The sequence below is a fragment of the Coloeus monedula genome (assembly GCF_965178545.1).
Source record: "Coloeus monedula genome assembly, chromosome: 3".
In the NCBI taxonomy this organism is placed as follows: Eukaryota; Metazoa; Chordata; class Aves; order Passeriformes; family Corvidae; genus Coloeus; species Coloeus monedula.
Window position 1 is genome coordinate 54,098,949 of NC_138783.1, and position 15,341 is coordinate 54,114,289.

Sequence of the window (15,341 nt, forward strand, 5' to 3'; positions counted from 1 at the left end):
TTGCCAGAAGATCATTACTGTCTTTCTCGCACTGCCCTGCTGGTGTAGAGTGCTCTAATGCTTATCTAACTTTTTTCATCCTATGGTCTCTAGGATCCCCTTTTTTTTTTTTTCTCTTCAGGATTTTAGATTGTGCTGCTTCTTATGATTGCATTAATGTAGGTAGAAACAAGGACTGAGAATAAACAAACCTGCTCACCAATAGCCTTGTACTGAAGATCTTCTAGAACATTCTTATCTTCCACCCCCTCTTAGTTCTGGAATATTTTAGTTGTCTTAAAGGCAGGAAGAGTGGCATAAGGCACACACTGATAATCTCATTGTAGCATTGTGGCATTTGGGAATGGTAGGGCTTCTGTGTGCTCCTGCAAACAAGTGATGAGACAAAACAGCTGGTTTCTAGTACTAAGCTGGGAGGACACTTGTCTTTCTACAGTCATATGTTGAAGACCATAGCTGATAAATAACCTTCCCTTAATTAGTTCAGTCTACCTTTATCTTTCATACTGGTTGTTGAGAAAGAGGAAAATGTGTGCATGCCTTCATATTAAAATATGCGTGGGGAAAGAAATGAAATGCAAGATGTAGAATTCTAGGCTCATCTTAGTTTCTGCTAGGTATGCAGTTGCTATGGTAATACAATACCAGTTAAAAAAAAGTAACTGAAGGTGACAAGACCACATTGCTAATATTGGTGAATGAGGTGGTTTGAATCTATAACTTTGCCAGTATAAGTGTAAAAGGATATTAAACTTAACTGGAATTAAATTGTGGGAAGGTGAGGACATTTGATTTGATGATGATTGCTTTGCATTTTGTCCGTACAGTTTGAAAACATTTCTGATAGCAATATGTACGTAATGCAATGGCCAGCTTCTGACTACTCCTTGGTTTTGCAGTTCTCTCCATAAATCCAGCTGAGCCAAAGAAATGTTTTGGAGCTTGAGGTAAACTGACCTCGGGATAGTCTTGGTGCAGGATCTAGTGGGATACTTTATATATAAAAATATATATAGTAAAAGCCAAGTATATGTGCTGCCCGAAGAAAAACAATGCTGTTACATAGGTGTGTTTTGCAGATCAAATATAGTCTTTGGAGATAGTATATCTTCAGTTAGATCTAAGTAGGCAAGCTTGAATGGCATTCCTTAATAGCCCCAAGTGAAGATGGTGGAGTGCTTTTGCAATTCAGTCTCCTTATAGTCAGGATTCCGGGCTGTTTACTAAGAATGTGGCTATTCTTTTAACTTCTTTTAACTGAGTTTCCATTGTCAGGCAGTCTTTGTGGCTCTTTGTGTAGAGGAGAAAGACATGCATGTCAATCAGTACTAAACTAGCTGAGTTCCCTTTGACCAATTTCGTGTAAAACATGAAACATCTGGGGAAAATAGTTCAGTTCTTACTTGTACTACTCTGTGCTTGCATAAGCAAAAAGGAATTCAGGAGGAATCATCGGGTGTGCTGAAAAGTCCAAAATATTCTGGTACTTGGCCACATGTTATGAGTAGGCTTGTTGTGCTTGTTCATAGCTTTGAGATTGTATCAATAAATTGATTGCTTTTCAAACATTAAGGCATGTATTTTTCCCAGTATGAGATGCTGTAATTACGTAAATAGAAATAGCTGAGGTATCTGCTTTTGGAAATCAGGTTTTAATACTTTCGATACTTTTAATACTTTCTCTTCAAAATAAGCAAACAAAAGACCTTTTTTAACAGCTTTCTGTAAATTCTCTAACACTATGAACTAGAAATGAAGACAATATGTAATGAGCACTAATGTGGATTTGCATCAAGTTTTGGAACAGACTAGTGCTTTCTTGCTAGGATTGAGCTGGGCTTGGGAATTTGAATGTTGCATGAGAGAAAATGTTTGAAGATGTGTTGAGTTTGCTTCAGCATGTGGGCTTAACCCCCTTGTATTTGGTGTGGTAATGGAACTGTTTGCACCACTTGAGTCATTGCTTTGGGGATTTTTTTCCCCCCCTTTTGTTGCTGCAGTGCTCCAGGTGAAATGAGAATTTTGCTTGTGCTGACAATGGTATCATCAGCCAGGGATGTATAAAATTTTCTGAAACTTGCAATTACTTGTTGCAAAGCTGTCTGCTCAGGGCTTCTGTAGCTGAATGTCTGGATAAGCTTTCTTTTTACCACTAGTCTGTGTGAAGTATCTGCATGCAAAAAGCATCTAGGATCTTGTGAATGCCTTCTGCTGTCCTTTAGAAGCTTTTCTCATTGGGGTTAACTAGGTGTAAAACTGCTGCTATCCCAGGACTTCTAGGTGTTCTGTTAGTGTGTGGGGCTATTGCTGTGAGTGGTTAATAATGTCCTGACCATTGCTGTATCTCTACTGCGGCATGTTTGAAGCCTGACACTTGAATCTCTTTACTGTCTTTTCTGTGAATTAAAGTAAAAAGAGATGCTTCCATGTGTTTGGTATCTTCAATATTCTGAATTAAAACTTTTGAGTAGTTCTTCCCAGAGGCAATACAACAGCACCTGGCAAGCAATTCTTCCTTGTATGTGTAGCTGTGGCTACTGTTAACACCTTCTTTTCACTTAAAGCACAGGCATGAGTTAATTCTGGGATATACCCAAATTATCTAAAATCTTTCTGATTCTGTAACATAACTACTGCATTAGTTCACTTGAAGCTGTTACTTGGAGTAGGTAATCCTGCCTGATATACACTTAATTTTTTTAGCAGCTATACCCAAGCTATATTTCTTCCATGAGAGTCTTGGATTAACATTGCTTTTTTGTTCAGTGGTGCTTATCTTGAAGAATTGAGGAAAAGTACTAAGCTAAGAGTGGGCCTGTTCTGCAGAAAACTGAACAAAAGAACACAACAGTGAAGCTGTTTTTATTGCTGAAATTCTAAAGAAAATACTGATTCTGAGTTTGGATCAGTTTTTAAAAGTGGTTATCATTTGTTTTGAGGTTCTCAGTATGCATTATGTTGCTCTGAAATGGCCAAGTCTTGATTAAATGATGGATGTCTTGGTGGTAATGTACAGTACCTGAATGAAATTATTAAATGTGCGTGGAGAGAGAAGTGTGCTTATATAGAGTGAATTGCCACTGCTATGTAACTTGAATTTTTGTTTCTTTTAAAAGCTGTGTATTCACTGATTTAAATTCCTTTCCAGCTCCATTTACCTCTCAATTCCCCTTTACCTGGAAGTGAGTTGACTAAGGAACCCTTTCGATGGGATCAGAGGTTATTTGCTTTGGTTCTTCGTTTGCCTGGTATTACAGCCCCAGAATCAGAGCAGATGACAGGCGTACCTGTGGATGACTCTGCAATCACGCCTATGTGTGAAGTCACAGGAGGTGAGTGCCCTTGTTTCCTTTGACAAGTCATTACTTTCCAAAGTGCAAATTAATTCAGTTTAGTTCAATTAATTGTGTGATTCCATGTCATGGGATAAGGATTTCTAAATTCTTCCAGTACTTGTAAAAAATCTCGAGACTGATACAATGCAGCTAAAGACACTTACAGCATTAAAGCTACAGACAGTTTAAATGTAGCCTGTCTTGGAAGAGTGAATCTACTTTCTTCAGAAGTTTTTTGTGAGAGAACTTACATTTTTTTTACTACACCTTGGCGTTGCAATTAGAAATTGTTATAGTCTGTTCTGCAGTACAGTTTTGGTAAATTCCTGTCACACTCCGGTCTAAAGAAGCCAGAAGTGAAGGAAATGGGTTGTTTCAGGTTTTTTCCCTCCAGAGCATGCAGAATGCCTTTCAGAATGCATAATAATTCTGCAGAATTGATACTTGTCTCAGTTATAGATCATATTGTTAATATCTTAGAATATATTCCAGATCAAACTCAGGCACTGAGTTTATTACGTTTTAAAAATGTACTTATTCTTCCGTGCATCAGAGGGCACATGATAGAGAGGAAACAAAGGGCTTTGAAAAGTATTCCAAAAGGATTTGATTCCACTGCTTTCTGGCTGTATGTAGGCTGTGCTGGCAAGTTCTTTGACTGAAATTTGTGGGCAGTTTGTGTTGATATCTGTCACAAGGGGGAGCCCATTATCCATGAATGCAACCAAGAATTTGAGTTAGTCTAAGGGTCGACAATACAAACATTTCCAATGAGGCATTTGTCAGTGCTTTACTAGGCTGCCTTGCTGCTTAAAGAGGGAGTGTTCAGGAGAAGCATTAAATCAGTGATCCATATGTAAATCAATGTGTATGGTGGTTGAACAGTTTTAAATGATCCAAGTCAAAGTAAGGGCAGAAGCACTGAAGAGCTTTAACCCTGACTGTTTTGTTCCAGGTCGATCATATTGTGTGTGCTCTCCAAGAATGTTGAATCAATGTCTTGAGTCATTGGTGCAAAAAGTACAAAGTGGAGTGGTAATAAATTTTGAAAAAGCTGGACCAGATCCCTCACCAATTGATGGTACTTGAAATTTTTTACACTATAGTATCAAATAATAGGGATGACTGTCAATATAACTTAGTGAACTTAATGTAGTAGTTGTCAAGTCAAAAGGGAAACTATTGCAATTTGAAAGACTTTACTACCAAAAGGGCCTGCTAATTCTGAAACTTTGTAGTGTTTCAAAATACTGGCTGTAGCTGCTAGACACCTCTGCATTTGGTCATACCACTCAGGTGGTCTTAAATGCATTTGTTCATGTCAGGCATAGTTAAAGGGGTTTATGAGTTTTAAGCAGTTTTCAACCAGCTAGAAATGAAAATAACATGATATGGAAAGACTTGGTCTTACCCCTTTTTCTTCAGTGTAGTAGAGTGGCTGTGTTAAGAGTCAAAATAGCAAATACACATGTGGCATTAATTTCTCATTCTAAATGGCTTAGCTAGGTCCCTCTCTAGGATGTTACTGAGAAATTTGTGGGATTTAAAAAAAATTTTACTTCACTGCAATAAAAAGTCCAGCAGTATTAGTTGTGTATATCACTTTTTTAATGCTTGGATTTGAAGGTTATCTGTTAATGACAATGGAGGAAAAAGAAACAAACTGATTATTATGAAGGGCTCCAGAAAACTGGCTTTCTGGGCTCTCATCCTGTAAACATTTAATGCTTATTTGGTTTCTCAGTCTGTGTTTTTGCAGAAATGCTTACTGTCAACTATCTGCTATTCTTAGAAATAATATTAACTGCAGGAAGGGCTTCCCTGGGATTATAGTTCCTTAAGTCTTCACGGAAGTTATTTAATACTCTTCTTGAGTTTTAACATTATTTTGACTCAAAGCCTTTTTCTTCTGTAGATGGGCAGGTGGAGATATCCAGACCCTTTGGACCCCAACCCTGGCACAGCTGTCACAAACTTATCTATGTCAGACCAAACCCTAAAACTGGGGTTCCTATAGGTCATTGGCCTGTTCCTGAATCCTTTTGGCCAGATCAAAATTCTCCAACACTGGTATGTACTGAAGATAAAGTAAAGGGTTTCTGCATGCAGGAATATTCCAGGATTTCCTATTCGCAGATTTTTTAAAAGTCTTGAAATATGTATTGCTTTGTAGCAACTGTGGGAGCAGTGTGATCCAAGGAGTCACACATGCAAACCTGTGTTGCAGTTATCCCTATAAATTACTGATGAGCAAATAATATGGGGTTTGCTTTTCAGTAACTTTGAAGCATTAAGAAACTTCCTGTAACAGATTTTTGACCCAGTACATGTGATTGAGTGTTTGTTTGAACCCTGTTAAATATCAAATGGTGGCACTTGGTAAAAGTCTATCAGATTCTATTGCCTCATAGAGGGTATTAATAAAAGATAGTATGATCTTGACAATTTGAATCCTTGTGGTAGTTCTGCTTTCATTCGAGCAAGTGAATATAATTTCATCTTCTGTTGTGCAGTGTAGCCACGCCTTCAATTTATCCAAACTGAGAAAACCTCAGCTTTCTAATTACTGCCCACAGAATTAATTTATTTGTTCTTTTTCACAAAAGAATGTATGCCACTGCTGTTTGGTCTGACATCTAATCATTAGTACAGTATAATGCATTTTTGTTTCTGCTAATATTTTAAATAATTAAAGTAGAAATCCTGCAGTTGTGTAATGGTTATCTAGATTTCATTATGATTTTTATTGAATTTTTGTGGCTTTTTTCATATGAAACAGATGTGCTGACTAACTCACTGAACTTCTAGTAAATTTTCTCTTGGTTAAAAACAGATGAAGTCCTTTTAAATACAGGTTGAGGAGTGATGCGAGTATGAAATTTTAGTCATATTTACAGGTTTGATATTTTTTTGGCATCTGTGGCCACATTCATTAAAGGATGTGGATGTCCTTCTGAACTACAAGCAAGCTAGCATATATGAATAAAAGTGAATTTTCTGTAGTCATTAAAAAGAGATGTCATTGTGTACTGGATATTTAAAGGTTTTTTCGTAGAAAAGCTGGTCATGTAGAGTCAGTACAGTTTGCTACTCCAGATCTTAATCAAGATTGGTAAAATAGATCTTACCAAGTGAAGAGTTGTTGAATTAAATCTTCTAAAAGCCTGAAGTTGACTTACTCAAATGGCAAAAAGATGATATTTTTTCCCTTGTAGTGTGTATAGCTCTCATAACTATAAAGCACTGTCATGTACAGCTAAATTCTTGATATCAATTGAAATTTTGCATTGAACCTTCCTCATGCAGTGTTGGGGAGCTAAGTTTGCTGATGGTGTTTCAGGACCTGTATTTCAGTACTGTTAAAACATAGCATATGTTGTAATCAGTGTGTGTGTATGTATGTAGCATATCTTCTCTGCTTAAGAGTTCATGGTTAAATACTTGACTTTTCTTCCCTGTTACCTGATCCACAGTGGAGTTGTCTTAAACAGTTCTGTCCTAAGAACTTAAGTCTGCTGTGGCTAATGACACCCTCAAGGCTTTCTTAAATGTATGAAAGTCTGTTGGGAGATCAACATGTAAATGGCTGCTTCAACTGCTCAGAGGTAAAAATAGTTCTGCTATCCAGCAAAGGATTATTGGACTTCTCAAATCTGAGTAGTCAATTTCTTTTGCAGCCTTTTTATTCCTGGTATAACTTTGCTGGCTTGGTGAAAAACTCCATCACAGCTATTTATTAGTCATATTCTTTGAAGAGAATTGCTCTTCCTCCACTTGGTTGGGCCTCCTATTTGGTGTGCAGTTGGACAGCACACCTTCCTCAGGGTGGAGACACTCAAGGCAAGATCAGTGCTCTTGACAGATAACTTGTTTGGGTGGCTTATCCTAAAGTGAAGAGCTTAGAGCTTACACATAAAAGAACTGCTTTCAAGGTGAAGTGGTAAGACAGTCCAAGGAACCTTGTGTTTCTCTACTTCATCTTGTGTATTTGTTAGTTACCTTTTTGTAAGGAGAGCAAATGGAAGAAGGCTTCCCAATTAAGCTCTCCCTCAGATCCTAGTGGCCTTGAGGGGAGGCTCAGGGTAAGTATAAGAGCTTGCATTCCTCCCTTTGGTGGAAAGTGTACAGCTCCAATTTTCATCACACTAATAATTGGCTTTCCCTTCTGGCAAAAGAAATTTCAAGTTGTTAACTTTCAGTTGAAACTTGAGACACAAAGGCCTTTTTCCTATGATTAATGAAAAGATTAAAAAATCCAAACACTGAAATTCCTTGAATTGAAATAACTTTTTTCTCAGGCCTAGTTAAAATGTGAGTTTTTAAAGTTTGGGTTTTTTCTGAATTCATGCTGCTCTTGATCTTTATAATTGCTGAATTTCTAACTGTTGAATTTGCCAAGAAGGAAAAGTGCCTGGGGAAGTCAGCAAATGCAAAAGTACAGCACCTCTTTCTGTCGGGAATGAAAATGGACATGTCCCAGAGAAGCATTGAAGGTGTTTTTTGTCCCCACTAGAACTTACTTCCATTTGCACAGCTTTTGTGTAAATGCAAGAAGTCTTAGTTGCATATTGCTCTAGACTTACTATGTAAAGTAATAGGCATTTATTTAGAAAACAAGATTCCTTCAGAATAAAACAAGTGCTAACATCATACATTGCTTAGGACTCATTAACAATAAATGAATCCTGTATTGAATAGTTCCCTTAAATACATGTGTTTTCCAAGAAGCTGTATTACTTTAGTTGTCATAGCACAAATGCCTTTGAATTGTTGTGCAACCGTATTAACAGTGGAATACTTTGTTTAGCCACCTCGCACATCTCATCCTGTGGTGAAATTTTCCTGTACTGACTGTGAACCGATGGTCATTGACAAACTGCCTTTTGATAAATATGAATTAGAACCTTCACCACTGACCCAGTTTATCCTGGAAAGAAAATCCCCTCAGACCTGCTGGCAGGCAAGTAGAGTGCATGCTGAATTGAAGTTTTTTATGGAATGCTGTTTTTCATATATCTTATTCTATAATCAAAATAGGATGTACAATTTCAGAACACAATACTTGGCATGTGAATCCACTGTAATGTGTTTTATTGCAGGTGTATGTGAGCAATAGTGCAAAATACAGTGAACTTGGCCATCCTTTTGGTTACTTGAAAGCTAGTACAGCGCTGAATTGTGTGAATTTATTTGTGATGCCTTACAATTACCCGGTCCTGCTTCCACTGCTAGGTAAATAACACTTCATACAAATTTTCTTCTGTGGTACATAATTGAAACATTGATGTCATCTAAATAGATTACTGCAATTAATACCAATATTAATACCTGGATAACAGTAGAATCAGTGATTTGCTCCACTTGTCTCCAGTTGTCTGGCCTTCATGACTCAGACTCAGTGTGTGAGATGATTTACTCGATCATCATTTTCAGATACGTTTTGGTCTCACTTTAATTGTTTTAAGAGCCATTTTTCCTAATCTGTTACCTCAATACCAATTCAATTAGATGATTTATCAGGTTCCATTTTTGGCTGCAGAGTTAATCTTGTGTGTGTATGTTTGGTTTAGTTATATATATGTTGAATTGCAGATGCTAATTTAATCATTGAGAAACTCGCATTTCTTCAAGAGTTTATTTTATAGAATCTTCTTTTTTAGAAAATAAGATGTAATGCTGTCTAGACATGCCTTTCATTTTGTCACTTTGCTTTTTTATAACCTTTAGATGACTTGTTTAAAGTGCACAAAGCAAAGCCTACATTGAAATGGCGTCAGTCGTTTGAAAGCTATTTGAAGACAATGCCTCCTTATTATCTTGGGGTAAGATGACTGTTTAAAATTTCTGGTTTCTAGTTGTCTTTCCACTGGGGATGTAGTCTCTATTTCAAGTAGAATATATATTAATTTGAGAGAATAGTTCAACTTCATACATAATGATAGTGTTTTCACTGGAGTCCTGTGGAAGGCTTGAGACCTGAATGTTATGAAATTTTCTTAATTTCATGATACACTGGGACTTGTTTATAAATGCTATTTTTGTTAACTGGTTCTGTATGAATGGAACTATTTTAAAACAACAGAAAATGCTGCCCTGAGAGTATTTTTTTTCTTTTCAAACTTTCAGAACCTCAGGTTCTATTTGAAATGGGTACAATTAGTTGAAGTATGTATAAAGTTAAATATGACCATGCAATATATTCCATGTTTCAGCCTTTGAAGAAAGCTGTGAGAATGATGGGAGCACCAAACCTTATAGCTGACAATGTGGAATATGGACTTAGTTACAGTGTCATTTCATATCTCAAAAAGTTGAGTCAGCAGGTAATGTTGAAGCAAAAGAGCAGTAAAAACTTACTCTAATAGAAGGATAATCTTTAAATACTCAAGTTCAGTGGCTTTGAAGGAAAAAAGAGCAGAAAGATCAAGTTTATACTTTCCCATAATCAATTAGCAAAAAATAATTTTGTTTTTTGAATTGAAGGAAAATATAACATTTAAATACAGACTGTATAAGCTGAACTATAGAGACAGATACAGAAGTACAAATTGAGGGTTTTTTCTATTTAAGGAGCATATTCACTTGTGCAGAGAGTAACATACTTTTATCCAAAAAAACCCATGTTGTCTTTAAAGATGTTTTAGCATTTTTTCAGAAAATAGGGATTTGTGCTTGATGCATCAGAATCAAAGTGTTCTTTCTTTGGCTTGTGACATGAAGTGCAAAGTGTTTAGTAAATAAGATGACTGACATAATTGAGAATCTCAGATAAGGCTATAGATATAGACGTGACAAGTGACCATTTGAACTTGTTGACCGTGTTCAGAATAGCGCCTGAATCTTTGACTAGGCTCAAGCATTTCTGCCCTGCTACCTCCAGTTTTGAACTGTGCATGTTAAGCTTTCTGTTCAAGATTAAAAAAATGTTGGCTTGAAACTTCAAAAAACTGTAGTGCCAAGGACTTGTAACTTAGCAAATGTGTTTTTATGGACCAGCTTTTTCTTAAAACATTAATATAAATTATTATTTGAGCAAGCAAATATCTTTGTCTAGAGCATATCCTGTTAAATCATAATTGTGTTGCTCAGTATTCTGTGAGCTGATGTCTCAACCTAGACATCTTGGACTCCTCTAAGATGTAGTGACATGCACTGCAAATTGTACTTACAGGTTTTCTAACTTCTGAAAGGCCCTGCCAGTAAAGAGTCAGCATTCTCAATACATATTCAAATTTTTGAGTAGTCTATAAATTTATGTGAAATTGCAAAACCAAAACTGGCAATTGTGTTACTAAATTCCTTTTGGCTCTTTTCACTGTATTCTACCAAAAAGCTGGCATTTGTGAACATTGTTAATTTGGGTACAAATCTAGCATAATATTGGGGGTTAGGTCTGTCTGGTCAACCAGTTGGCTATTATCATATATTTCACATTTATTAATGTTATGACTATTTGTATTGAGCTTTAAAAAAGTTGACACCACTGGGTGACTGATCACAACTACAGTTGTGGGAGAATCAGTCTTGTGAGAGTTTGACAGTTTCTACAGTAACAGCTGAACATTATACAAATATAGATAGATCTGCAGAGAGTTACTAGTCAAATTATGGCATTTTATGAAAATAAAAGCATTGCATGCATATTGGTGCTTAGATACTGTAACGGGCAGCAGAGGAGAAATATGCAGAAGACCTAGGCAGAAAACTGTTCACTATATTTAAAACTGTAGTAGGCATTAAGTAGTTGTGTATTAAGCACTCCTTAAGCGCTCAGCCTGGTTATGGTCATCATAGTGTGTTAGGACATTGTTGAATCTTGTAGGTAGGAATTTAAAATGAATAAGTCTGACTAATCCTTTTAAGAGCATATTGTCAATTTTATTTATTTATTTATTTCAAATTAAGGCCAAAATAGAGTCCGATAGAGTCATTGGCTCTGTAGGCAAAAAGGTAGCGCAAGAGACTGGAATTAAGGTCAGAAGCAGATCACACAACCTGTCTATGGCACATAGGAACGATTTTCAACATCTGCTACAGGGGATTACTGGGGAAATTCCTCATAGACCTCTAGACCTCAATATGAAGGAGTATGCTGGGTTCCAAATAGCTTTGCTGAATAAGGTAAGCACCACTGTGTGTAATGTTGTTATTTTCAATATACTTCCATTGAAATGCTAGATATTGTTTCGTACTTGGCATTAATTGGAATTTCATTTTACTGGAACCATAGGATTTGAAACCTCAGACATTTAGAAATGCTTATGACATACCCAGAAGAAATCTTTTGGATCAGTTAACACGAATGAGATCTAATTTACTGAAGAGTACTCGCAAGTTCCTCAAAGGACAAGATGAAGGTTAGATAACAGTTTATATTTTGTCTACCTGTGATATGGTCATTGCTAAAGTATAACGAATAATGTAGTTCTTTAAAATTTGGTGGATGCCTGATACTGCCATTCAACTGAATGATATTTTTTTAGATGCTTTTTCCTTATCTTATTGGAGGAAAAAATGGTGAGGATAGAGAAGATTGCTAATTCACTGCTCTCTCCTTAACTCCACATGAGGAGACTTGGGCTTTTACACAAGATTCCTTGTTCATTGTTTTTCCTAACTTTCATGTATCTGACAAAAGAACAATCACAGGGCAGTTCTGAACATTATGATCTCTCTCAGTAGAAGTGGACTGTGAGCAGTAGAAAAGTAAGCTAGCTCCCTGGGTGCTGCCACTGTGATTGTTTTGCCTGTTGAGCCAACAGCAAATGGTTCAGTAGTCTGCTAATTTATTCCTTTACCTTTTTTTCCATGTCTTCTGGCACTGCTTTGTGGCATCTAATTGAAGATGTTGAAATAAGAGTGAGAAGGGCAATGCAAGTGAAAGCTTGTGTTACATTAGTGCTGTGAATACTTAGGTCAGATTAGCATCTGTACATTTCACATTACATTATTGCTTTGTCAGAGTCGTTGTTCTTCAGGGAGGAGGATTAACTCATGTTAGGGGGTTTTTTCTGCAGTTTCTTCTAGTGTATATTTTTCTGGATCAAAGGTTTGGTAACTCTAAAAGTAGAATAAGTTTAAAATCAGCTCCTATGGGTTTTTAAGAATTTGTTAATTTACAGTGGTCAGAAGTTACCCTTGCTCTGGGAAAATGTTAGTCCTGACAATTAAGTTTTGGGTGGCTAAAATTAGGCAAAGTTATGTCAAAGCTGTGTGCAGCATGGCATTACTACTTTTTTTTTTGTAGTAATGTTTTAGTTCTGATTTGTTCCTAGTGTTTTTTCATCCATTGCTCTGTTGTAAATTTGGGACACATTGGAAAACTAACATTCATGCATGACAACTATTGCTTATTTCCTGTCATAATGGTAAATCCACAAGACATGTACTGATTCATTTAAGCAAGTCTCCTGAAGTCAAAAGTGTTATAAATACCAATTTAGGCAAGAAAAATGGTGAGCTTTGCACAGCTGTTTTGTTAATGCATATGGTAAAAGTCTGAACACTGCAGATATGAAATGGATATAGACTAAATTCTCATAATGTGAGCAGTCCTGGTTATTAATTAACTCCTCTGTTATGATAGATCAAGTTCACAGTGTACCTATAGCACAAATGGGAAACTACCAGGAGTATCTAAAACAAATACCTTCTCCACTCCGAGAACTTGATCCTGATCAACCACGAAGGCTTCATACATTTGGCAATCCATTCAAATTGGACAAAAAGGTGACTTCTGTAAAGCTTTTTTAAAAATGTGTTGTGTGTGCACTACTGCCTACATTGTTCTTTGAGTAGTCTATTGGAGAAACCCTTTCAAATACTTGTAAAAATAATGGTTACAAGAAAGTGTCTCAGCTGTTCTTCTATCAGTAGTATCCTATGGAGGGAAGTCTTTATTGGAAAAGCAGTATTATGTCTCTAAATTGTATTATAAATTAAATACTTGTCTCTAGTATAGCTAATACCTAATTGCCTTTACCTGTAGCTAATACCTAAAAATCCTTTACCAAGCTTCCATCATAAAAAGCTTCCCATAACTTTGAGAATCTTGACTGTCCCTTTTATCCAAATCTGTCTTAGAATTGACCAAACTGTCAATATCATTTAGAGCTCTTGTATTGAATATGAGTCCCTTTGCAATTACTGAAAAGGAAGTTTGATGGCCCCATTCAGTTAACTTGGCAGACTGTTGGATGAGGGCCTTAAGCACATTTATCTGGTCTTGGTTAACAATTTAGAATTCCAAACATAATGACATGTTATATGTAACTCTTATACATGCTAAACATTATCATAATGCCAGAGCATTAATTGTAACTTACATTACATGGTGTGAAGCTTAAGAATTCTTCCTGTTAATTACAGGGAATGATGATAGATGAAGCAGATGAATTTGTATCAGGACCTCAAAATAAACATAAAAGACCTGGAGAACCAAATATGCAAGGGATTCCGAAAAGGCGGCGTTGTATGTCCCCCCTGCTCAGAGGGCGACCACAAACTCCTCTGGTTGTGAATAACCACATTGGAGGAAAAGGGCCACCCACACCAATTGCACAAGCACAGCCTGACCTTGTTAAACCCATTGCTATTCACAAAAGTAAGTGAATCTTCAAAATCTTTAAAATTTATTTTTTAGTTTACGTGAAAAAACTTTTTTGTGTAAAAAATACTGTTGGCTTATTTGTCAAATATGGCAATTTTTTTCCTCCCTCTTGAAAATGAAGTATTTAACTGTGCATCTGGGGTTATTTACAGAGTTTATAGTCCTTCAGATGGAAATCTTCCATATAAATTCCAAGTATAAACGATGTATTTCCTCTCTCCTGAGCAGACAGCGTAGACTGTGAGAAGGGTGTTCTTCCTTTGCCTGGAAATCCACATATTCTAGTAGTATCACAGCATGAAGTTAATTTGAATTTTGCTCTAGTGCAGTAAAATCACTTCTCTGGGTGTGAAGCTGAGGGGCTGTATAACTCTTGCTCACTGTTTAGTACTAAAGTAAACTTGGTCAGTTTGATTTAAAGGGGGAAAGACACCATGTCACAAAATCACACTTTACAGGTATTTTTTCTTTTGTTGGTAGTCTATATAGTAACTTCATTCTTCATAGAATATACCTGTGATTTTTTTTAAAAAGTCATTAATTGCCAGGAGATAGTGATGGGCTCAGTGTTAAATCCACAAACAGGTTTTCTTTTGCCATGTACAGTAGACTGTTTTAAGAGTCTAATACTGATCTGACTCATTGACTTGTATCAGATGATAAAGAATTTCAACCTGGCAAGTGTAATCTCTATTTTTTCAGCATCAGAAACAAATAACGAAGCTGGAGTTGATGATGTCATTGAGAATCATGTTACAGACCCCCTTTCATCAGATGTTTTTCCAAATACTGTGGATTCAGAGTTTTCACTGTCCTCTTCACCATTCAATTCATTGGATCGACCGACAACTCATACAGAGGATGTAGGCCATGAACATTTAGGGAATAATTTGAATGTTGATGGGTTTTTGGAGAATCACGAGGAATCAGGTAGTAAAGAGCAAAGTACTGAAGAGAACATGACAATGTCTTCACCTAGCAAAGGGAAAAAACCAGTGCATTGCAGAAGTTCCAGAGAGATTAATATAGAGCTAAGAGCACAAATTATGAAAGAGATCCGAAAACCAGGAAGGAGTAAGTATGCCAAATTTGTTTCAGAAAACTGGCATTAGAATTAAACAAAGAATTCATGTTAGATCACTATTTTAGAAATGTACTGGACCATGAGACTGAAGCAAAATGAATTTAAAGCTGAAAAGATTTGTTTTGAAACATCTGCTAAAAACATCACTGTAGGAGTGATTAAAACATTTCTATACCTATCAGTGTTCATGAAAGTAATGTTTTTTATATCTGTACTAGAATTAACTTGCTGGGTGCTAGTAATATCCTAAGCTGCAATATCCTGTGTTTTTTTAATGTTTCTTCTCATTAAATAAGATGTTATTGCTACAGTT

The 15,341-nt window shown here is 36.3% G+C and overlaps 1 protein-coding gene across 4 annotated transcripts in view; it reads left to right on the forward strand.

Moving 5' to 3' along the window:
• Positions 1-15,341, forward strand: part of INTS6 (integrator complex subunit 6) — a 40,802-nt gene that overhangs the window by 21,774 nt on the left and 3,687 nt on the right. The window contains exons 6-17 of one of the 4 annotated variants that reach the window (XM_082278397.1): positions 3,149-3,332; positions 4,291-4,416; positions 5,251-5,405; positions 8,143-8,295; positions 8,435-8,567; positions 9,063-9,157; positions 9,548-9,658; positions 11,241-11,456; positions 11,566-11,692; positions 12,922-13,064; positions 13,704-13,938; positions 14,647-15,018. In XM_082278397.1, the coding sequence (XP_082134523.1) occupies positions 3,149-3,332; positions 4,291-4,416; positions 5,251-5,405; positions 8,143-8,295; positions 8,435-8,567; positions 9,063-9,157; positions 9,548-9,658; positions 11,241-11,456; positions 11,566-11,692; positions 12,922-13,064; positions 13,704-13,938; positions 14,647-15,018 (2,050 nt within the window). The remainder of the gene's footprint in view (positions 1-3,148; positions 3,333-4,290; positions 4,417-5,250; positions 5,406-8,142; positions 8,296-8,434; positions 8,568-9,062; positions 9,158-9,547; positions 9,659-11,240; positions 11,457-11,565; positions 11,693-12,921; positions 13,065-13,703; positions 13,939-14,646; positions 15,019-15,341) is intronic. The other 3 variants (XM_082278399.1, XM_082278400.1, XM_082278398.1) reach the window with 3 other exon arrangements.